At 47.4% G+C, this 25,448-nt stretch overlaps 1 protein-coding gene across 2 annotated transcripts in view; it reads right to left on the bottom strand.

Annotated features, from left to right (window-relative positions):
• Window positions 1-2,088: 2,088 nt before the first annotated feature.
• Window positions 2,089-25,448, bottom strand: part of LOC137625781 (zinc finger protein 665-like) — a 47,237-nt gene continuing 23,877 nt past the window's right edge. For both annotated transcript variants that reach the window (XM_068356669.1, XM_068356671.1), the window contains one exon: window positions 2,089-3,999. In XM_068356669.1, the coding sequence (XP_068212770.1) occupies window positions 2,501-3,787 (1,287 nt within the window). In that variant the 5' untranslated portion in view covers window positions 3,788-3,999 and the 3' untranslated portion in view covers window positions 2,089-2,500. The remainder of the gene's footprint in view (window positions 4,000-25,448) is intronic.

Here is a 25,448-nt window from a genome sequence, read left to right on the forward strand (position 1 = left end):
AAATTTGTAGGAAATGCAGAGTATTACCATCACTAAGGAAAGTTAATATGTTTGCTTTCCTTGCAGAGCATCCCGATGGTGAGACGAGGTCTTCTACCCCAACGAATCTCACTAGGACCCGTCTCAAGATGATAAAGTTGCATGAGACATACCATAAATTTTCACAAGAGGAAACTTATGAGCTGTAGACTCTCATCGACACAGTTTCCTGCATAGCTTGAGTTAATTAAGAAGGTTTCCTCTTAGCCTTCTTGTTCTTCTTGGAAAACTCTTACCATTGAAGAGGAGACAACAACTTGCACTCATCACAAGGGATGACTGCGAACAGTCATGCCAGCTGCAAAAAGTACACAGGAGATGAGGATCAAGGACTGGTATCAACAACCCTGCCACATTTCTTGCTGGATTTTCCCAGACACAACCACGTCTCCTTAATAGGCTCTATAAATTCACCACTGAAAAGAGAAAGGGGAAATCAAATGCCAGAAACTCATAAGAGCAGACAGGGCATATGTACTTGTTGCAGTCAAAATCAAAAGTGGTACATCCTCTGAATGACAGGTTAAGGAGCTCCCCCACTCCCCCTGTAAGTGGTTGTAACTACCTCAATAATAATTTAATGGTTGTTCCAAGTTGCACTGAAGTCATACTTCTATTGAAGGACAAAAGTTTGTATACTGATAAGAACAAAGTTTCATTTGTAAGATGAAATAACTTTGTCTTACACCTGAAGAGTACTGGCTACTATTTGATGTAGAATGGGAGCTTGGAAGCTTTCCCTACCCACACACACTTACCTCTGAAAGTGAGCACTTTTTTTGTCTTAAAATAGTATATCAATATTACTTGGGGAGTAAAATAAATTATTATCAATGTTTCTTTTATCTCATTAGTGTGTGTTTTGTCTACATTAATGTATGTCTCCCAATTAATTTTTCTTTTTTCAGTAATACTGAGTTAAGGTAATGATGGTGACTTACATGGTATTTTCCTGTTTATTTTGAGACACCAGAACCAACTGGTGAGGGACCGGATGGTGTTCGTGCCCAAGTATTTTGGAAAGTTGAAGAAAAAAAGGTGATTTTGGACCTTGAGCTATTTCCAGAAGAGAAAGTAAAATGCAATTAATGAAATGCCTATAGACCTTTCTACAGTAATTTCCTTTTTAATAGTACCCATATAAATGCAATATGCAGAAATTCTGCTGAGTGTTGACATATGTAAAGAAAGATACGCAAGATTGCACACACTATTATAGACTATTTAACCAAGTTACATTAAGTGACTCATTTGAAGCGTAATAAGGATTCCTACCTGGAGTGAAAAACAATATTGTGGGATTCAGATGAATATGATTTGGTTCATAATGTTAGTTTTTGTAATTAAACACCAATCAGCAATGGGGTCACCAGAACAGGGACATGGAAAGGAGGTCACTCAACCTGTGGATCAGCTCAAAATTCCTGAAAATGAACACAAAATGTGGGAACATGGAAATGGGAGACAAATACATCATAAAATTAAAGCAAACCAACTACTGTGCCGGCTTTTTTCCTGTTTGCATTTCTTAAAAGTTGATTATATTTAAAAGGGAAACTTTAATGTTGCATATTAACCCTTTTACCCCCAGGCTATTTGGAAATTTCCAACCATTAACCCCCAGGGGGTTATTTTTTTCCCAGCACATTTTGCAGTATATATTTTTTAAATTGCTCTAACAGCCTTAATTTTTGTCATAGAGAGGTCAGGTTGGTCTCATTCTCTTGGAAAATGCCTGCATTTTCTCAAAAAATTATCAAAAATATGAAAAAAAAATTTTTATAGCATTTTTTTGCAAGGACGTACCAGTACGTCCATGGGGGTAAAGGGATGGCTTTTGTGAAACGTACCAGTACGTCCTTTGGGGATAAAAGGGTTAAGAAAATAAAATAAATGCATCAAGGCATACCAATAAATTAAAAAAAAATAATGCTCAGAGTCAATATATCAACATCATTTAGAGTAAACTTCCTTAAAAAAAAGTGCCCGAGAACTACTGATGAGATGAAACAAACTTTGTAATTTGAGGTATCAATAAAATTTCCTTAAATAAAGTGATATTTACTTTTTTTAACTTATAGGTAAATTTATTATATAATTATACAAAATTTACTTGAAAAAGACAAAAAAAGGTACAGAAAATTTACTAAAGGTAGCTTAACTAACACCAAATCTTACACTTTTGCTAAAGAGATAATGTGGTTGTTTGTGAAAGTGATTGTGGAAATACTAACACCAATACTAATACTGTATTAAAAGGTAAAATACAAAACATTATCAATATATTAATACATTAATTTAGTGTAGTTACACTAAGTCTAGTATGGACATTTAATCACTTTGTTCAAACTTTCTCCTCTTTCTAAAAGAATTCTATGACTGCCCTTTGTTTAACAACTTTTCTCCAGCGCAAATCTTCATATGATGTGACAGCCTCAATGTCAAAGTGTGATATACTTTTTCACATACACTGAACTTCAATGGCTATCCTCTCGGTGTGAATTGTACCATGTCTAGTCAGATGACTTTTCCGAGAGAATGCTTTGCCACAGACGTCGCATTTGAAGGGCTTCTCACCTGTGTGAATTCTGTAATGGTTCGTGAGATCGCTGCTCCGAGAAAATACTTTGTCGCAGGCACTACACTTGAAAGGCTTCTCGCCAGTGTGAATTCTATAATGTTTTGTGAGATGACCTCTCTGAGAAAATGCTTGCTCACAGACATTGCATTTGAACGGTCTCTCACCAGTGTGAATTCTATGATGTGCTGCGAGATCGCTTTTCTGAGCGAATGCTTTGTCGCAGACGGTGCACTTGAACGGCTTCCTCCCGGCGTGAACGCTATAATGATTTGCGAGGGTACTCCTCTCACAAAATGCTTTGTCACAGACGGTACACTTGAATGGTTTCTCCCCAGCATGAATTCTAAAATGTCTCGCGAGATAGTCTTTCTGCGTAAATTCTTTGCTACATTCGGGACATTTAAATACCTCTCCTGTGTGAGACTTCATATGAAGTGTACAGGTCGTTTCACAAGCAAATGCTTTGTCACAGACATTACACTTGAATGGCATCTCGCCATTGTGAATTCTATTATGTCTTGTGAGACTAATTTTCCAAGAAAATGCCTCATTACAAATCTTGCACTTGTAAGGCTTTTCCCCAGTGTGTATTCTATAATGCTTTTTGAGATCACTGCTCTGAGAAAATGCTTTGTTACAGACATTACACTTGTATGGCTTTTCCCTAGTATGAATTCTATGATGTATTATGAGACAACTTTTCTTTGAAAACACTTTGTCACAATCACTGCATTTGAATGACCTCTTCCTAGTGTCGGTTTTGTTTTCAAACCCCTCCTCTTTAATTTGATTTATCTCTTCGTTGATTTCCCCTTGGCCACAATCCTCTTTCAAACCTACTTCCGTCCACAAATAGGTATTTACACTTTCATCTTCTTCGTTAGCTTCTTCTGGGCAACTTTGTAAATCCTCCTCACTCATTGATACATCACAGTCGTATGAACATTTCACGTCACTGTCGCTTGGTTCAAATACTTCTGGCTCAGTTTTGAATTCTATTTCTGGTTCTATGAAAAGAGAGCCATCGACTAAAAGGGAATCCTTTTCAACCGAATCTTTTTTTTCTAGCTTGACTGCAGGGAGTGAAGACGAATCATCACTCTCGCTTTTCACTGGGAATTCTAAGGATTCAGAGTTCCTCATCTTATCTCTGTCACAAGATGACATCCTCTTCAATATTATCTTCAACAGCCAATAAAGAAAAAGTTAATGGTAAACCAACTATTCTGAGACACCGTAAATTGCATCAAAGTCTTACAACATGAACCAAACTGGATCCTTCTTCCTTTTCCCTTTCATGTATCTCATGCAGATATCTTCAGTACTTTCCACAATCTTGCCACAAGACGTGGAAGATTATTTTCTTCGGGATGAAAAGTCTGAAATGATAAAGAACATCTATCACTGGAAAAGGGAGAGGTGAATATGTTAGAGCTTTCTTAAATGCACGACAACTTTCTAAACATGACAAATTTGGAAATAATACAATAAATTTGGAAAGAATTTGTATTTTTCCTAACAACACAAACCTTTAGGTATTTATAAAGTATTACTTTTCTTACTTTTAGCGAAGCTGAAAGGACGAGTCATCAAAATTTAGCGAGGGTTAACTACCATTCCCGCTAGTTAGTAAGGGATAAGGGGGTAGCTAGCTACCCCTCTCACTCTCACTCCTGTGACTGTGCTTCCCTTTGCTTAGAGGAAGGACTTCACGGGGGACAGGGTTGGCAGGTAAGTTTGTATAAATAGCTAAAGGTTTGTATCGTTAGGAAAAATACAAATTATGTCCTAAATTGTCATTTGTTCCGTAACTGGAGTACAAACCTACGCTATTTATACGGGTATGACTCACCCCTTAGGAGGATGGATGTCCCTGCCAATCTGGCTTTTTGGCTTCACCCGGGGATTCCCCTTTATGTGTGTTAGCACAAAAAATAGGAAACCCTAACACCTCGCTAACCATGCTATGCATGGTCTGCGGCATACACAAGCTGTGTGTGTTGAGATACTAGCAATGCGACTGTCAAGGTAAGGTAAGATATCTTCCGAGTCATAGGAATCGTCCGAGGTCACCAAGAAATACCCAATACCACCTCGCCAAGGTATGGGGATGCAACAGTATTGACACAATACTAAGTTACACAAGGGAACAATGGTTTACCTGCAGAGGTTAAGGTCAGCTGTGCAGAGGACCCTGGATGCTGATTTCCCCAAGAGAGGGGAGGATGAAGAAAAGAAAGAGCCAGTCATTCTTTTTCATTCACTCAGAATAAAACCCCATAGCCAATGCCTTCAACCTCCTGCTACTTGTCCATCAAGGAGCTTGAGGTAATGAACAAGTTGTTGTGCAGCCACTACAGGACCAATAGAGAATGTATTGTGTCTCCTGTGGGTTACGTATTGCAGGTAGTGGGCGGTGAAGGTCATTTGATGCTTCTACACGCCTGCTTGTAGGCCCTGCGTCACAGGGTAGTAACGATTGAGCGACAGGGACGTAGCAATGCCCCTGATGTTGAGTGCTCTGGTCAACGTGTCGGAGGAGGATTTGGATTCAGTGCGAGGCCTATGACCTTGCAAATCCAGATAGAGATGGTGTTCTTCCTGATCCTCCTCTTGATCTTCCCTGTGCTGATGAAGAGTGATGACACTCGGGGTGAACTCTCGTAGTTTCTTTGAGGAGGGGCACCTAGTTTCTCTTTGATCTGGATCATTGGTCATGCTGCAAAGGATTCCCAGACCGAAGGGTTCGGATTCTGGGATCTGTCTTGCCAGAAACAATGTCGAGTATTTTTTGATTCATCATGAATGAGATGATAAGGGCGTCCCATGGGGTTCGCCGACTCTCTTTGCCAAAGCCAACACAAGTGGAAGACTTGTCAAGGTCAGGCGACCTCTGCTGCTTGGAATCCTAGAACGAGGTCTCCTTTCCGACCAAGGGTCCGTAGGCGAAGCTACAGCTTTGTGGGAGATGTTGACATGTGGTAGTCTAAGTAGATCGTATCATGGAGGAAGTGCTCTTGGAAGCTCCGGTAGGAGTTGCAGAAGGTCTGGGAACCATTCTGTGTGATGCCATAGCAGAGCTATGAGGGTCATTGAGAGATTGACTGGTGTTCTGGTCTTGTTGAGTACTCTTCTCTTCAAGACAGGTCTGGCGAAAGGAATAAACGTCAATGTTGTCCCATCGTTGTTGGAATGCATCTTGCCAGAGAGCCTGAAGTTCAAATCCACCGTCGCAAAACCCTACAAAGTCACGACTTTGTTGGCTACAAGATGATCCAAAGACCATTCGGAACCCCCTATCTGAGTCGCGAGCTGATAGCGTTACTGGATAGAATTCCGCCATTCTCAGTATTTCTACTGCAAGACGGGATAGGGGCTGTGTAAAAGTACCGCCTTGCTCATTGATGTAAGCCACAATTGTGATGTCGCTCATCACCAGCACTGAGTGGCCCACCAGGAGCTGATGGAGCTTTTGAGGGGCCAGGAAGGTGGGCTTCATCTCCAAGAGATTGATGTGCTGGTACTTTTCAAACTCTGACCATAGGGCTGAGGTCGTGTGGTGCAGCAAGTGGGGCCCCACACTTCTTTTGATGCATCTGTGAAGAGCAACAAGTCTGGGGGAGGACGAAAAGGTCAAAGCCCTTTAGCAGATTCTCGTCTGCCACACGCCACTCGAGGTAAGTCTGTTCCTCTGGTCCAATGGGGATCAGAATGTCATGGGAATCAAATGCCTGATTCCAGTTGGACTTTAGCCACCACTGAAGACATCGTATCCTGAGGCGAGGCGCCCTTTGGGAACTAGACGTGCCAGAGATGATAGGTGCACAAGGAGACATAGCCACCTGTGTGCTGGGTGTTCTTGTCTAAGGAATGGTCTTGGGACCTTCCTCAACCTCACTACCCTGTCGTTTGATGGGAAGACTTTTTGAAAGTTGTTTGGAATGAATCTCAAATACTTCCTTGAAGATGGATGGATTGGGATCTGGAAGTATATATCCCTTAGATCCTGGGTGTACATGCGATCCTGTGGTCTTAACACTTGTCTAACCTTCTCCAACATGGTCTGGACTTCAGCCCCAAGGGCTAGCTCCTTTACAGATCCCTTCGCATAGGAGCTCGTTGACACCTCTCCCAGCAGGGATGCAGGCATCCCACCACTAGTGGACAAGCAGGGGGATCACATATCCTAGCGTTTGCGGCCCCAGCCGCCTACTCTAGGATGTTTCTCTCCATGGAAGGACTTGGAGCCTTTCTTGCCCTTGGCATGGAGACTGCCGTTCGCCTGCCGACCATTTAGAGGATCGGTGGGTTGGCGAATGGCGAGTAGCGAACAGTTGAAGCTGTCGAGTGGTGAACTGCCACTGAACGGTGAGCTGTCTGAGATTAGCGGGATGTCGAATGGCAAATCGGCAATTGGTGAGCCGAAGATGAGCAGTGACCCATAGGCGTGTGGCAAAATGACTAACCATTGGCGAGCATCAAACGGCTAACCATTGGTAAACGGTGAACGGCTAACCGTTAGCGAGCAGAGAATGGCTAACCGTTGGTGAACGGCGAACGTAGGGTGACTGACAAGCAGTCGACGGCTGTCTCTTCAGTTGGCGAGCAGCGAGCTGCCGTCGATCGGTGGGTTGACTCGACAATCGGCGAGTTGACAATCGAAGAGCCAGTGGTGAATGGTGAACTACTAGAGAAGATCGCGAATGGATAACCATTGTCGAACGGCAAACGGCTGCATGCTAATGGGTCAGCGAAGGATGAGTGATTGAGTAGCTGGAACTAGGTGGAGAATCACGAACTAGAGGTCGTTGACTGGCAGAGCTGGTCTGACAAGTGCCGCAAGGAGAGACAGAGGTCACAGGCAAAAGGCGATCAGCAAGATGTCTATTGGCAATTGGCTTGCACTTGGTGAGCTGGCAAGGTAAGATGAGAATTAATGAGCTGACGATTGAGTAAGCTCTGAGGAACTGCAGAATGGATCAACAATCGGTGGGCTAGCGATCGGCGAGCTAGCAATCAGCGATCGGCAGGCTGGCGAGCTGGTGATCAGCAAACTGCCTATTGGCGATCAGCAAGATGGATATCGGCGATCGGTGATCTGAGATGACGCTCGAAGATTCTGGCGATCAATCAATCGGATGAGCTGAGGAAAAGCAGTATGGTTCAAACGATCAGAGAAGCAGCAATCGGCGAGCTGGCATTCGGCAATCAGCAAGCTAACAATCAGCGATCGATAGGCTGGCGAACTGGTGATCATCTAGAAATCAGCGATTGGAGAGCTAGAAATCAGCAATTGGAGAGCTAGAAATCAGCAATCAGAGAGCTGAAAATCAGTGATCAGCTGGCTAGCAATTGGCTAACAGTGAGCTGGCAATTGGCAAGCTAGAGATCGGCGATCGGCAAGATTGGAGGTCGACAATCGGTGAAAGACAACCTAGTGATCAGCGATCGGAGAGGTAGAGATCAGCGATTGGCAAGACTGAAGATTGACGATTGGAGAAAGACAAACTAGCAATCGGAGATTGGGGACCTGACGATCGGCGATCGGCAAGTTGACGATTGGTGATCGGCGAGGGTGACCCACGAGTAGCAGTTCGATGGCGAGAGGTCAGAGATGACTGTTGAACAAGCGAACTCCACAAGGTTGCTGAACGGCGTATTGGAGGAGATTCCGGTAAGACAGACGAGGGTTGGTAACCAGCAGTAGAGCGACGAGACTGACGAGACTCGTCAGGCTGACGATATTACAAGGTCCTTGAACGCCCCCTAAAGGGATTGTCTGGCAGAAGATGACGGCAAGTCAAACAGACGACTCTTTGCCAAAGGCAAAAGAGTGTCTGAGGCGACGAGGAGGACCACGAGCTTAGCGAACTCACCGATGACGATGATGATCCCCTGCAGTGTTGCAAAAATCCTCTCTGGGAAGACCGCACACCATGATCTCTGAAAGGACTCTCAAGAGGTCTCTCTATGAGTGGTCTCTCGTGAACGAGAGAGGTGATCACATACAGGAGAGACAACAGATATGATGAAGGGAAGCTCTCCCTCGGAAGGGAGAAACAGCCCAACACCTGGGGAGGAAAACTCTCCCCGGAAGGGAACGTAGTCCAACGCTTTGTTCAAGTTGAAGGTCTGCATCGAGCACTACCTGATAAAACGTAACCGGAGCAGGTTCCTTGAGATTATTGTGTTGATCAGGAGCGGCCACATGCGCAAGAGAACAGGAAAGTGATGGTGCAGTGATAGCAGATTCCCAAGGAACTAAAGGCACTGCTCTTCTTCTATCTAAGCCGAATGAAGAAGAATGGTGACGCTAACTGAGGAACAATAAAAATAAATTATGTAACAAAAAACTCCTTCAGGAGAAGCACCTAGTTCGCGGACTGGGAAGGTGTCCACCAAGAGAACAGATACAAATTAAGGACTGCATGCTCCCTTCCCCTGCTGACATCAACGGGAGAAGGAAAGCAACAGCGTAAAAAACTGTAACAAGAATTACAATTAAATAATTCAGCTGTGGCGATGGCCTGAAAATCACAAATATTAAGTAATTTGTATTTTTCCTAACAGTACTTACCTCGAACTACTTTCTTAGGAGGATCTGGGATCTCCTCATTTACCGACCAAGAATTTTGCGTAGTTCCCCCTCTCTCTGTTACCTTGTCGGGGCGCTCCGGGCTGGAAGGTTACTCGCCCTGGGGCGATCCAGGGTCAGCGCGTGAGGCTGCGATTGTTAGATTGTCAGTAAGCGTAGGTTTAAGTCCTCCTCGAACTCCTGTAAGATACTCGGGGTAGGATGGGTGGACCATAACCCGAAAGTAGTTCGAGGTAAGTACTGTTAGGAAAAATAAAAATTACTTAAAATTTGTGATTTGTTCCAACACGCAGTACTTACCTCGAACTACTTTCTTAGGAGACTTATACCTTAGGAGGAGGGAGTGGCTTACAGTTCGGAATATTCGAAACTTCCTGGGGCACACAGCCTAGATAGGAGGCTAGGTCTAGATTGCCCAGGGAGAGGTAGGAGAGCAGGGGAAAGCACGCAAAAGTGTACCTTATGTACAACTCACCTTTAAATATAATCCAGACATGGTGTGCCTCAAAGTCCCACTCTCAAATGGAAGGAGGACAGGAAAAAGGATGGGATACAGGAAAAAGGGGGTAGCAAGGGAGGGGGATAGTAAGGAGGAACCTGTGTCGCTTACGATTACTTCCCACGGGCTACCCGGGACCCAAACCACTAAACTTGTTGCATAGCTGAAATGACCGGCCCAATGGAGAAGGCATCCAGGGACTTTCTCGTACAATCCTTCAGGTAATGGGCTGTAATGGTGGACTGTCAGGCCCAAGTGCCAGCCCATAAGATCTGGCCCACTGCCATGTTAGTGTCAAAGGCCAAGGATGTGCTAAGGCCCCTAATATCATGGGGTCTCCGGGTCCCAGGGACCATGGAGCCATCACTCTCGTAAGCCCTTTTTATAACCTGTCGGAGCCAGAAGGAAATCGTATTATTGGAAACCGCCTTCTTAACTGGACCTGTGGACACGAACAAACTCTTGATGGCTGGTCTGAGTTTGGATGTCCTACTGAGGTATTTTCTGATAGTCCTTACCGGGCACAAAAGCAGGTCGTCTGGGTTGTACGAGCGCGGAATCGCTGGGATGGAGAATTCCTCGAACCTAGGGTCCGCAGTTGCAGGGTTCTGGGTCTTTGCCACGAATTCTGGCAAGAACTTAAACGACATGTCCTTCCAACCCTTCGAGTGTGAGACCTCGAAGGACAAGCCGTGGAGCTCGCTCACCCGTTTGGCCAAGGCAAGGGCCAACAAGAAGACAGCTTTGAGGGTGAGGTCCTTGTATAGAATGTCTTTAAGTGGTTCGAAGGGAGGCCTCAAGAGAGCCCTGAGGACCTTGGCCACATCCCACTGGGGGACCCCTAGAGGAGCGGGGGTCACAAGATTGTTCAAAACTTCTGATAAGCATGGAGATGTGGCGGGAAGTCCCCAGGTTGATGCCCTTGAGTTGGAAAACCTGACCCAGTGCCGCACGGACTCCTTTGATGGCTGGGATGGAGACTCCCCGGTCGTCCCTCAAGTGAACTAGGTAGTCTGTGATATTGTGGACCGAAGCGTCTAAGGGCCACAGATTCTGAGTGGCACATCATTTAACCAATGTTGCCCATTTTGCCTAGTACACAATGCACGAGGATTTCCTGAGATATCCCGACATCCTGTCAACAGTCTTGTCCGAGAGGCCTTCCCTCCTTAGCAGTCGCTTGATAACCTCCAGGCGTGTAACCTCAGGCTCTGGGGGTTTTCGTGTAGCCTTCGGAAGTGAGGCTGACTTAGCAGGTCTTCTCTTGCCGGCAGGGGCCAAGGCGGAAGGGTGGCCAGGTCATGAAGGTCCGCAAACCACTCCCTCTCCGGCCACCAGGGCGCTACCAAAGTCATCTTTGTGGACTTGGATTGTCTTAGTCTATTGAGAACCTGCCAGATGATCCCAAAAGGGGGAAAGGCGTAGACGTCGAGGCCGTCCCAAGAGTGCTGGAAGGCGTCCTCGAACACTGCTGTCGGGTCTGGCGGGTCTGCACCGAGGAGCAGAATACGGGGAGCTGTGCGTTGAGTCTTGTGGCGAACAGGTCTATCAACGGGGAGCCCCAACGCCGGAGAACTTCCTGTGCCACTTGGAGATGAAGCGACCATTCTGACCCTACCACCTGCCCTATTCTGCTTAGTCCCTCTGCCAGCACGTTCCTCTTTCCCGGAATGAACCTGGCTGTTAATAGAATGTGGTTCATTTCGGACCATTCCAGGATCTGAGCTGTGAAGTTGCACAGTTCCCTTGACCTTAAGCCTCCCTGCTTTTTGATGTACACCACCACCGTGGCGTTGTCGCACATGAGTGCTACCGAGTTCCTCCGGAGGAGACGGGCGAATTCTGCCAGGGCTTTCTGTACTGCCATGAGCTCTAGAAAGTTGATGTGCCGGGTCTTTTCATCCGCTGACGATTTTCCCTCTGCTGTTCCCTCGAGGAGATGAGCTCCCCACCCCTCCTTCAATGCGTCCTTGAAGAGCAGCATCTTCGGAGGGGCGGAGCCGAACGGGATTCCCTTCAACATGTGACTCCTCTTGGACCACCAGAGAAGCGGGTCCTTGGAGGAAGGGGACACCGGAACTAGCTTCTGCGGGGACTCCCCCATTGACCAGAGATCCTTCAAGTTCCACTGGATTGGTCTTAGCTTGAGCCTGCCCAGTGGGACCAATTTTTCCAAGTCCAGGTGACCCACTAGCCTCTGCCAATCTTCGGCCCTCACCGGAGTGCCAGCTAGGAACGGTCGAATCACCTGGTCTAGGTTGTCCAGCCTCTCCTGGGAGGGGAAGGCTCTCGTCAGTTGGGAGTCTAGGACCATCCCCAGGTACGTCATCCTGGTGGTAGGGACTAGCTGTGACTTCTCGAGGTTGATCGTGATCCCGAGGTCCTTGCAGAACTGCAACAGAAGTGAGCCTTGACACTTTAAGTCTGCCTCTGAGGCTGAAAGCAGCAACCAGTCGTCGACGTACCTGATCAGCCTGATGCCCTGTTTGTGTGCCCAGATCGATACCAGGGCGAACACCCTCGTGAATACTTGTGGGGCTGTTGACAGACCGAAGCAGAGGGTCTTGAACTGAAGGGTCTGAGAACCCCACCTTACCCTGAGGAACTTCCTGCTGGAGGGGTGAACGGGAATCTGGAAGTAAGCATCCTTGAGATCCAGGGACATCATAAAATCCCCTTCTCTCAAGGCCGCCAGTACCAACTTCGGCGTGTCCATTTTGAAGGGGGTCTTCTTGATGAACTTGTTCAGAGCTGAGAGGTCGATGACTGGCCTCCAACCTCCCGTCGCCTTCTCCACCAGGAAGAGCCTGCTGTAGAAACCCGGGGAAGGCTCGTGAATGGGCTGTAGGGCTCCCTTGTTCAACATGGCTTCCACTTCCGCTTGCAGGGCTGCTCTCTTCTCCGAGTCTTTGGGCGCCAGCCACTCCGCCCGATGTTCGGGGATCAACAGGGGCGGTTCTGACAGGAAGGGAATCCTGTATCCCTCCCTGAGGACCGTCACCGTCCACGGGTCCGCTCCGTTGTCCAGCCATGCTTGCCAATATCATTTGAGGCATTCCCCCACCTGAGGCGTGGGAAGGTGTGGGGGGCCTCTCCCTATCTCCTTCTAGGGAGACGGTTGGAACGGCCTCTCCTTGAGCTTGAGTATTTAGGCTTACAGGAGGCCTGAGGTTGGGCACAACTCCTTCTGGAGGGCCGAGGGGATTGGTGCCAGGAAGAGGTGGAAGCTTCCTGCCTAGCCGGGGGCGTAGGCGGGTATGCCCCGTCTGTAGAAGCTCTTCTAACAGGGGGTTGTCTTGATAGTTGTTGTCTGGGCTCGGCCGTACCCTTCATCTTGCCGACCCTCTACCGTCTCAGCCACTGCTTGGAGGGGAAACACAGTTTCTCACCAGACGGGAGAGTTCCTCAGGAACTTTGCTTCCCTCTCGGGGAGCCTACGGGGCAACCAGTTCAATATCGTGTCCCTTCTCCTCAGGACCCACTTGGCTGTCTGGGTAAGGGACTGAAAGGTCAGGAATTTCATAGCTTTGCCCCCAAACAGATTAGTTCTTGCAAAAGCGCCTGATTTTCAGGGACTGACAGGTTGTGCGCCAGCTGGAAGCCTGCTAGAGTGCACACCCACCAGTCCAGCCAAGAAGTGACATTCACGATGTCCTGGGAAGTGTCTTCCACCATGGCGGCCTCCGCTTGCGAGAAGACCCATGGCGCGTTTAGGCTACGTTCGTCGGTGTTGCCCTGGTTCAGGGTAGCGACCGCTTCCTCCAAAGTGCGGGGCCCTGAATGCCGCCCGTCAGGCACATAGAATTTCTTCTGGGTCCTAAGACCCGGCAGGCGCTTGGAGGAACCCTGTGCCCTCAACGAGTTCTTCGGGTCTGATACGAAACGGTCCACATGTTCCATTCCCAGTGCAACATCGGGAGCTAAAGGTAGGGTCAGAGATGGTTTTTGCTGGACAGGATTGTCCACCATCCTGCCCAGACCTGAGAGCCAAGCTTGTTCCGCTGCTGGTTGAGGCTTATCCAAACTGTAGTGTCGTCGGATAAGGGCTAACACTTTGCAGTAGGACGAGACCTCGTCCGGAGAGCACTCGCCTGAGCCTAATAGCTCATTCACAATCTGTACCTCCAAGTCGGAGGGCTCATCGAACATGGAGGGATCCGTGGGCAAGGAGGCATCCCTTCCCTCCTGGAGGGGTGATGGAGCGGCTTCCTCTGTCGTGGGTAGAGCCATCGGGGCGGAGGTAGTCGTCATGGGTCTACCTCCTCCTGGGGTAACCCGGATGGTGCTAGTCGATGGTCGGGGCATCGGTGTACAGTACCCCGAAACTTGGCCGGAGCCGCTGCGATGAAACTTCCCGGAGCTGAGCTGCTGGGTCTAACCAACGGAAGTTCCCGACACACGGGTGGAACTGCTGACTTACTAGGTCGGGGCAATTGAAAGTGAGCCAACGGCCGCACCTGACGAGTGGGCGGAGCCGAAGAGACACTGGGCAAGGGTACGGAAGCGGCTCCAGCAGCCACCGAGGCAGGCACTGGAGCAGCAACCTTCTTGCTATATTCACGCCAGTGGCGAACCACCGTAATATACCTCCTCCTCGAGGAACTCCTCTTTTTGTATCTCCTTCTCGAGGACTTCGACCTCTTCTTAGCCAGGCTGGCGTGGGAGCTCGGTCTCCTCCTTCTGGACCGCTTCCTCTTCCTCCTGGAGTCTCGTCCACAGGAACTTTCCGTAGAGAAAGAATTGTTGGAGGAATAGTTGTCCGAAGAATAAGAGCTCGCCGAGTGGTCCGTCTCAATTACGAGCCTCCTGGGGGTCCTTGGTCTGGATATCAGGGTTGAGGGTTCCATGAACTCTGGCGGAAGCGTAGCTGAGGGCGCTGGGGTGAGCGGATAACGGGACAAGAGGCGAACCATCCTTCGAACTCCTCTTCTTGCCTCATGGGGGACCTGAAGGGCGTCCACACAATGGGGTCGGGGTCCGAAGAGCACGTGGGCTGCCTTTCTTTGTCCCGACCACCCCCGGAACCCACTGAACCTGAAAAACACTGCCACGAGGTGGGGGTGGGCACTGTTTCGGGCTTCCCCCACACAGGGTCTTCACCTGAGACGGGTCCTACGGGCACCAGGCCTTCGTCAACAGCACACACTTCTGCCTCACTAGCAGACTCCCCACCCGTCTGCGTAGGCCTTTCCACAACAGATTCCCCGACATCAGACTCATGGGGAACTGAGGGCAACGTTCACAGCGAGGGAAGGCCCGTCTTCTTAGGAGATCTCTTGGCCTCCTTCTTCTTCTTCTTGGAGAACAAGGTCCACTGCAGCTCCGGCCAAGACTCCCACTCCTGGCACGTGGAGGAAGGGGAACAATTATTCCCCCGACACGAGGAGCACAACGTGTGCGGGTCGACCTCGGTCTTAGAGAGCCAGGCTCCACAAGACTTAACAGCTTGGGGCCCGGGACAGCGACGCTGGGATTCCATGGTGGAAAGCGAACACGCAAACGACACAAGAACGCAAGGGAAAGGTGAGGAACAACGAGAACACAAGGGAACAATTGGGACACAAGGGATGGAGAACACAAAGGAACACGTGGTACACAATGTGATCGGACGGGATAAGTGAGAGAGAGCGGAGAGATGTTATCTACGCCGTGACCAGACGCTTACTGGCGATCTAACAAGCGCAGCCTCATGCGCTGACCCCGGGTTGCCCCAGGCGAGTATCCTTCCCCCCCGGAGTGCCCCGACAAGGTAATGGAGAGAGGGGGAACTATGCAAAATTCTTGGTCGGTAAATGAGGAGATCCCAGATCCTCCTAAGAAAGTAGTTCGAGGTAAGTACTCCGTGTTGGAACAAAGTTAAATTACAACAGTTATAATTTTACTTAATAAATGAAGAAAACCATTCAGAAGCGCAACCTAACCCGAAAGCAGGAAAGGTGTGACCCCCGCAGAGTAATCTGCCTGCCGCCCACGAGTGAGCATCAATGACCTTGAGAAAGAGCAAAACTAAAGTTAAGCTCTAAAAGGGCCGCACTCCCTTCCCCAGCAGATTCCTTCTAACAACACGTAGAGAGGAAGGCGATAACAACAGCTGAATGGAGGAGTATCAAAGCAATGACAATTTCCTTAAAAAGCGGCCGAGAACACGGAAGGCCATCCGCCGACGTCCAAGGCAGAAAGGTAGGAAGGGAAGGTTCACCGTCCTTGAGAACCTGCTGCATTACGCTGAGACACAAACATCAACATACACTGTAAAGAAAGCTTACAACATGTATATAAAAATTATTAATGTTTTCATATATACTGTATAGAAGAAAAACATTAGTTAAAAAGATGAAGATTAATGGCAGTCCAAAACAGGCGAGGAGGAAGAGCAGTATCTACCGCTTTTTCTCTGAGCCAAAAGCAAAGTGAAACAGTCACAAGAGTGAGAGTGAGAGGGGTAACTAGCTACCCCCCCCCCCTAGCCCCCGCTAACTAGCAGGTGGGGTAGTTACCCCTCTCTAAATTTTAATGAATTGTCCTTTCAGCTTTGCCGAAAGTAACACCCCTATAAATAGCGTAGGTTTGTATTCCAGTTCCGAAATAATTGTATTTTTCCCAATTATACAAACCTGTGGCTCTTTGCATAGGAGTACTGTACTATTTCGGTGCTAGCTGAAAACAAGCAGGTGAGATTTTGCAAGATGTAACTACCCTATGCTAGTTAGCAGAGGGAGGTAGTGGGAGTAGACGCACCCGGCTCACACCAACGCTAATAAACAATCGTCATTTAACAATTGCGGCAGGAGTTCTAAGGGAAGGTGATAGCAGGACCAGTACGTGTAAAGAGCTCAAGGTTTGTATAGTTAGGAAAAATACAAATTGTTTCCAAAGTTGTCATTTGTATGGGACTATAGACAAACATTATGCTCTTTACATAAGAGACCTATCCAAAGGTGGGTAGAAGTCCTAAAACCAACTGGCTGGAGACTGTCCCAAGATGCCGTTCTGTGCTTTGAAGAGCTGTTTAGAGGGCACCCTGAGACCTCGTTATCTTCATAGCATAATGGCCTGAGCAACTGGTATTGGCATAGAATTTAGTGATGTGACTCGACCACGTAAGCGTACAATTGGAGCTAAGCTCCTCAGATTGTCCAACTCCATCTCGTTTGGAGAACAGTGAAATAAATATACATACATATTTCAGGTTGTACCAAGGGCTTGGTACCCACCTGCAGTTAGTTCCTTAGATGCTGAGCCCCATGAAATAGGAAGTGGCCAGTCACTCGCACATTCAACCTAGCCTTACTTGCGGGTAACATCTGCCCTTGACCAAATGCTATTTGTCCTACAAGTGAGTTGAGATGTTAGTTGACCACGTTTTGCAGCCACCACAGGACCTAAGGTGAATGTGTTTATGGTCCTTTGGGTCATGTCTTACAGGTAGTAGGCGGTGAGGGTTGTCTGTCTCTTCCACACGCCAGCTTTTAACACCTGCGTTGCAGAAAAAATTTTCTTAAATGCCTGGGAGGTGCTGAAACCCCTGAAATCATGAGCACAAGGATGACGGTCGGAGAGTGTGTTACCCGATTGGATGGATCTCATTAACCTGCCTGATCCAGGAAGATATCAACTTGTTTGTGATCTTACTTGTTTCTGTCTGTGCTAACAAAGAGCCTGTCTGTGGGCGGGCTCTCTCGGTTTTTTTCAAGTATTTCCTCAGCACCCTCAAAGGGCAAAGTAACGGTTGATCAGGAATATTTGTTATGGACCAGCGACTCTCAATCTGGAAGGGCATGAATCTAGGATCCACTACAGCCGTATTCAGTCTTGCCTACAAACTCAGGGACAGAATTGAGTAACACCTGCCCCCAACCCCTTGAATAGGTGAAGTCAAACGACAGACTATGTAGCTTGCTGATTCTCTTAGCAGAGGATAGGGCTACTACATACAAGACTGACGCTTGACATAGAGGCTCACAAGGGGCTCCTTTCAATAAACATAGGACTTTGACTACATTTCAAGGAGGAGGTCCAACTTCTGACTTAGGGCACACGGGCTAAAAATTCCATATGAAGAGAGATAACTCCGTCGAGGAGGATATATCAACTTTATTCAGCTTAAAGACGAGACTCAAGGCTGAGTAATAGCTTTTTACCACTGGAACCGAACAAAGTTTTTCATCCCTGAGGTACAAGAACACCGCTATTGTTGGTATACTGTAGAGGCACTCAGAGGAGTGATACTCCTTTCACGACACCAACCACAAAAGGAGGACCACATTGCCAGATATACTGTGGCAGATGACTCCTGGATGTATCCTGCCATCCGCTTAGCAACCAGTCTCAAAAAGCCCTTCTTTGCAAGTAGTTGCTGGATGACTCTCAGGGATGAAGAAGATGCGACGGAATCGCTTGATGGAATCTCTTCACTTGTGGTTGTCTGAGTAGATTGGGAAGTGTTGGGAGTTCCCTTGGTGCCTCTTTGACCAGATGCAGGTTGGGAAACCACTCTGCATGATGCCATAGACGAGTTATCAAGGTCATCGACAGATTGTGAAATGCTCTAACTTAGTTTGTCAGCCTCCTTACTAGATATTAATAAAGGGATTTTGACGTAGGAAAAATCTATTTCTGGGCGAGGGACCTGTGCCGCCCAGTGAATAAGCTCCTATTAGCACTTATTCTTAGGTAATTTACTGCTAAATATACCAGAGAAAAAATGTAAAGGAGTGCTAGGTTAACTGGCTCACTCACCTATTGGTGTCGGTATAAAATTGGGCGTATAATCCAGAGGTCCCGCACTATTTAGATTCATCCACGACAAAGACCCCAATAGAGGAGAGCCGTTCAACCTCACTCGGCACCACCAACTCTGCATCCGCTCAGAACCCAACTCCTTAGCACCCAAAGTTTGGGGACTCCAAGGGAGAGGAGCTGGGAGGGTTCACTGGGCGGCACAGGTCCCTCGCCCAGAAATAAATTTTTCCTACGTCAAAATCCCTTTTCTGGGCTTGAACCTGTGCCGGCCAGTGAATATATACAAGAGAAATGTCACCAAACTTGCAAAATAAAGGAAAAAACATAAACATAAGGGAAATACAAGTTGCTTTAATCAGAGATGAGTGCCAAAAACAGCTATAAGGGTATCTTAAAAAGAACATAAATCCACTTGGTAGAACAATTGACAAAAAAGGTAAGGTATAATAATGCCGTGAGTGATGATATATACAGATACTCAGAAGTCAAAAATTTACAAATATAGTAATAGTAATCAGGTGCGAAACCAACGAATACAAATAGGGTATAAATGAGGCAGGTAAGGGGGAGAGATAAAATAACAAGGAATTAACATGTGAGTTACCTGGGGGTAACTACACTCCCTGCAGCTACTGTAGGAAATTTAAGGGCTTCCAAATGTTTAAGGTAGTGTTTCTTGAACACTGACGGTGATTTCCACCCTGTATACCTGGAAAGGTCCGTAAAATTCATGTGGTGAAAAAAGTTCACCGAAGTAGCAACCGCTCTGATATCATGTGCAAGAGGAAAAGAGTCAGGGCTAGCTTGTTTAATAAAATACAAAATTTGTTGCCTGATCCCTTTAATGGTAATGGTACCGCCTTGTTCTCTAACGAATAGAGGCCCCGAGGAGTTAGAGGAGGTCCGGGATAAATAAGACCTAAGAGTAGTAACAGGGCACAGAGACGGATCTTGCGTGAGGGGAACAATTTTCCAGGAGGACCATCTGTTCTGAGGGTCTTCGTTCTTAGCTAAAAAGAATTTGTTAGGTGAAAGGAGGACCTCTCCCGAAGGAAGGAACTCAATATGACCCGGGTCTCTTGACAAAGCTGCCAGTTCAGAAATTCTTGCCCCGGAAGCCAAACTCACCAGGAAAAGTGTTTTCCTGAGAAGGGGAATGTAATCACAAGAACTGTTAATGGTATCAGAAGCCAATTTGAGTACATCATTAAGGAACCAGGTAACCGGGGTAGGACGAGTAACCGGTTTCAGTCTGGCACAGGCTTTCGGAATTGAAGCTAACAAAGAGTCGGTTAAGTCTATGTTAAAACCCACTAGGAAGATCTTTTTCAAGGCAGATTTAATAGTGGTGATAGTATTGGCTGCCAGACCTGATTCTAATAAAGTTCTAAAGAAAGTGACTGTAAGGTTCAAGTTCATACAGTGTACGTCTGAGTCTATCAAAAATTTAGCCAACTTTTTAACCGCAGAATCATATTGGCGGATGGTGGAATCCCGTTTATCTGATTCTAGGAACAGGGTGTTTTGAGGATCGATATTGGCACCATGCATGGCCGCAAACTTCATGAAGTCCATAAAGTTAGGGCGCTCTGAATGTTTGAGAAAGCGTACACAACGCGTGTTTGTACTATCTGAGACAGAACCGGATTGGGTATCGGGTGAGGATGTAGTCTCAACTCTCGCAGGAGAGGGTACCAATTGCTCTTGGGCCAGTTGGGTGCGACCAAGGCTACTCGTCCCTTGAAGGATCTCAGTTTGTCTAGGACTTTCAGTAAAAGATTCACCGGGGGAAAGAGATAAATCCTTTCCCAGATGTCCCAATTCTGTGACATGGCGTCTGTGGCGTAAGCCTGAGGGTCTAGATTGGGAGCCACATATACTCTCAATTTGTGGTTGGACTCCGTGGCGAAGAGGTCCACTTGGAGACCCGGAACCCGAGAGAGAATCCACCGGAATGACTTTAGATCGAGTGACCATTCCGATTCTAGAGGGGAGATCCGGGACAAGGCGTCTGCAACTACGTTCCGGACTCCCGCCAGGTGGACAGCTGAAAGATGCCAACGGTTCGAGGCTGCTAGGGAGAATATGGCTACTAGAACATGGTTCAGAGGCCCTGATTTTGATCCGCCTCTGTTGAGGCAGCGGACCACCACTTCGCTGTCGAGAACCAGACGAAGGTGTTGTCTCTTGGATGGAGCGAGACGTTTCAGGGTTAGAAGAACTGCCATGGCCTCCAGCACATTGATGTGGAATTGGCGGAATAAGGGAGACCAAAGACCTTGAACTTTCCTGAGCTGAGAATAGCCTCCCCAACCTGATAGGGATGCGTCCGTGTGAATGATTAACTTCGGAGGCGGAAATCGAAGGGGAACTGACTTTGACAGATTGTTGGCCCTTGTCCAAGGTAGAAGTCTTTCCCGGAGAATGGGAGGAAGGCGGACTTTCCTGTCCCGGAGCTTCCGGTTCGCCCTCGAACGCCAGACACGATTGATATCTTTCAATTTTGCTTTCAGAAGTAGATCCGTCACTGAAGCAAATTGAAGGGACCCTAGGATCCTCTCTTGGAGTCGTCTGGAACTTACTTTGTCTTTGAGAAAGCGTTTGGTGTTCATTGCAATCTCTAACCTCTTGGGTTTGGGAAGACACAGAGTGTGAGATATAAGATCCCATTGCAGGCCGAGCCATTGGAACTTTGATTTCGGAAGAAGACGGGACTTCTTGAAGTTGATCTGGAAGCTTAGAGATTGAAGGTATTGGATGACTCTGTGAGTGGCTTTTAGGCAATTTTGGGAGGTGTCTGACCAAATGAGCCAGTCGTCCAGATAGGCTACTACTTGAATCCCTTGATTTCTGAGTTCCTGAACAGCAACTTCTGCTAACTTTGTGAAGATCCTTGGGGCGATGTTGAGCCCGAAAGGCATCACCTTGAAGGAGTAATTTTTGTTTCCTAGGCGGAAGCCTAGATACGGACGGAAGTGTCTCGCTATCGGGACGTGATAATAGGCGTCTGTAAGATCGATAGAGGTGGTGACGGCCCCACGGGGAAGTACGGTCCGCACCTGCGAGACGGTAAGCATTCGAAACTTGTCGCATTGAATGGACAAGTTGAGAAGGGATAGGTCTAGAATCACTCTTCTCTTGTCCGAATCCTTCTTCGGGACACTGAACAGCCGACCCTGAAACTTCAGGTGTTTCGTTTCTTGTATGGCGTTCTTTTGTAACAGGTCCTGGACAAATTCGACTAGGTCCGGAGTGGAATGCTGATGAAATCTGTTCGGTGGAGGAGGTCCTTGAATCCAACTCCACCCCAGTCCCTTGGAGATGATACTGAAAGCCCAGGGACTGAACCTCCATTTGTTGCGGAAGGCATAAAGCCTCCCCCCTACCTGCTGCACCTCAGTATTGGCTTGAGGAGTTGCCTCCACGTCCGCCTCGGAAGTTCTTTCCCTTGCGAAAGAATCTACCTCTACCTCTGTTCTGGTGTGAACCACGGTGGTAGCCTCTACCTCTGTTATAACCCTGGGAAGAGCCTTGAGCCTCATAAGATTGGTTAAAGGCTGGAGAGGTGGTGGAGGCACCGGGAAGCTGGCTCTTAGGGAGCAGAACAGTGACATAGTCGTCCGAGGAAGGAGCCTGAGAGGTGGAAGGCTGTGCAGGAACAGCAGGAGATGGAGGAAGAGGCTGCCGGAAAACGGACGAGCTACTCTGCTGTTGCCGGAACTGAGTGGAGGTATACGGGCGGAGCCTCTTCCTACCCCGGGCTTGGTAACTTGCGGGATCATATTTCCGCTTAGGAGTCAAACCCCAACGGGCTTTAAGGCTCTGATTAACTCTAGTAGCCTCTGCCAAGACTTCCTCCACAAGATCCTCAGGGAAAAGATTTGGACCCTAACAAGAGGACCGGATAAGTTTATTCGGCTCGTGCCTAATAGTCGCCTCAGCCAGGACGTGTTTGCGACACCTACGTTTAGCAAGAGCAAAGTCATACAAGTCAAAATATAACGACTGCAAAGTAGCCTTATTGAGAGACTTAAAGATACTCTCAGTATCATAAGTTAAGGCTATCGACTCCGTAGACGTGGCCAAGTTCAAAGTTCGACCAACACGTAAGCGGGAATCATACTCCTGTTTAATAAGGGATTCCGGGAGACGGGGAAGCCGTTCACTAAACATTACTGACGCACAGTCCGCTGTTAGATTGCCAGAAGTAAAGGTGGTATGGACATTGTCCCAACACTCAATACCTGAAGGAAGAAGGAGGGAGATCGGATCTACCTCTCGGATGGGAGGCAAGGGCTTCTCCTCCAGAGCATATTGAAAAGCAAGCTTTGCAATCTTATTGACGCATGGAGTCACGGTGTTCTTGTCCATTAAGAACATTGTGAAAGAACTTTTATGAGGCGTCAACATGGTATTGGTGCAACCTATATCATTCAGAAACCTAGCCCAAACAGATTGGGCTTGTTCCTTTGGGAAAATGACGGTCTCTTTGGGGACCTTATCCAGCCGAACCAGAGCTTCCTCGGTAAGCCTGGCATAACCATGAAATGGAAATGCGAGACCAGGAGGAAAAATTCAAAATCCTCTAGTGGACGGGTACCAAGACCTTCCAACGTTAACATCCCGTCTGAGAATGGTGAATGAAGAGCCATGCGCCAAGGGTTATTCTTGGTAAACGGCGGAAGCTTAGAGGCATCCGGGATGAGAGAGCTTTGAACTCGGTCCGGAGCACCATGCTCTAATGCCCCAAGTCTCTGACCAATGTTAGAGAACATCGTGTCCATCTTGGCCTGCATTTCCGACACAATCTTCGATTGCATCTTCGACACAATGCGAAGCATGGCTGATTCGGAAAGGCCCGGGTTAGGAGCAGAAGTGGCGGATTGTACTCCAGGGTCGTGAGACTTAGAGGAGGAGCCGGAAGCCTTAGATGACGGGTTTGTATTTAATTTGGAACTATGGGAAGCCTTGCGGGGCTTACGAGCTTTTGGCAAAGTTCTAGATAAAGACTTATCTTTGGGAGGAACCGCGGTCCCCAGAAAAACCATGGAAAGAAGAGAGATCAGATGAAGAAGAAAGAGCGGGGCTGAGGATAGGAATCTCAGCACCGGTAACACCTGCCTCACTTACCACCCTACCTGCATCCGGATCATCCAACAACATAGGTTCCACATCCAAATTCAAGGAGGCAACATTGTCTTCCAGATCTCCGGGGGCATCCAACGGATCTTGTTCCTGGTCGATGAATCCCGAAATAGTGGCATCAATGTCGGCAATGATGGGTGCCGCAACATGCCTAGCCACAGCGGCTGAGGACTTGGCATTAGGGTAGATCATACCACAGTAGTCTTCAGAAAGGACGTAAGGCTGTTTCGATTTCACGTTTCTGGCAAATCCCCCAACCCACACTTTCAGTGTGGCCCGAGCCGCAGTCTTCTGCTCCGGGGATGCCTGAAATAATAGTGGGAATTACAAAAAGGAAGATTCCCGGAGGTCCTTCAAGACCATAGAAATCTTACTAAATAGTGTATGTATACCAAATAAAGGTAAATTAATTAGAAAGACAACATAGCCAACGGGACTCACCGAATCAGATCCAAGGGTGGTGATGAGGTCAAAACAGACCATACAATTATCTGGGTGCCAGACTACAATGTCTTCCAGCTGAACTCCGCAGAGGGCGTGACACCTACACAGTATGGCCACAAGGCTGGTGAAGAACAGCTGCACAAGCCGTCGTCTGACAATGCACCATCTATAAAAAGAATAGTATATGAGAAACTGTAATTCTCTTAAGTAGGGGCGGGTCCGGAGGACCCGCGACTAAACATAAGTCTAACTTAAGACTAGAGCTTAACTGTAATACTCTTAAGTAGGGGCGGGTCCGAAGGACCCGGGCCTAACATAAGTCTAACTTGAGACTAGAGTATAACTATCCATTCCGGTCGAGCCGGGATCATAAAGAAGGATGCAACAAAGAATTAAGACACATGGTGTCTGATTTCCCGGCGCGAGGTTAAGCCCCGGACCGGGAAGTAAAAGTACATCCATAAACTAATACATATAGGAACTCCGGGCTAGTGATCTGTCATATATAATCATAGGAACTGTTATAAATTAAGAGGGGGCGGAACCGTAGATAAGAACCACCAACAGAACCCGGAGGGTTTCGTATAACATAATAAAAGTGTGATAGGTGAATATAAAATAGGGTGCACCGGGATCCTACTCTGTTGACCGGTGGCCAACCCGTCTAGACAGAGACGAAACCGCCGGGACACCCGGAGGACAAAGTCCATAAACACTGAACTACCCCCTCTAAAAGGAGGGAAGGCAACGGTCCCCTAAGGGAGGGGGGAGAGAAGCCTAGCCACCAACCTAGCGAGAGGGGGAGCTTGGGGGAGGATCACGTGATATGGAGCAGCAGGGCTACCAACTGACGATCCCCAAACACTACCAAAACAGATCATACGGAGTAATAAGTACAAATATTCATGTAAAAGTAATAGCGTTGAAAAATATATAAATATACACATAAAAAATTAGGGCAAGGCATGCGAAATAATGAATAAATCCCAAAGGACAACATCCTGATGGCTTAAATAATAAAAATTGCCGCCCAGTAACGAAGGTCGGCAAGCCATCTACGATACGTAATCTGATATCGGCCCTAAATATGAACCACAAGGGTTCTAAACGCTAAATAATGAATATCCACAATAAAACATATAAAAATTTAAACTAATAATAAAAATAATACACTTAGTAACACCGCGAGTGAAACTAAAAGCTCTCAAAACAGGAGTACCAACCGTAAACGGAATCGAGCAAGACCGAGATGATCGAAGAGAATAAACTCCTATAATTTCAATATTAAACGGTCTAGAATGCTCAAAACACAGCCAAACATAGCTTGGTACTTAACTTAGACGGTGTCTCCTGGGAAACCGATGTAGAAGCCATAATCCACGAAAAATAAGGCAAAAAATACG

Source organism: Palaemon carinicauda, chromosome 32, assembly GCF_036898095.1.
Source record: "Palaemon carinicauda isolate YSFRI2023 chromosome 32, ASM3689809v2, whole genome shotgun sequence".
NCBI lineage: Eukaryota > Metazoa > Arthropoda > Malacostraca > Decapoda > Palaemonidae > Palaemon > Palaemon carinicauda.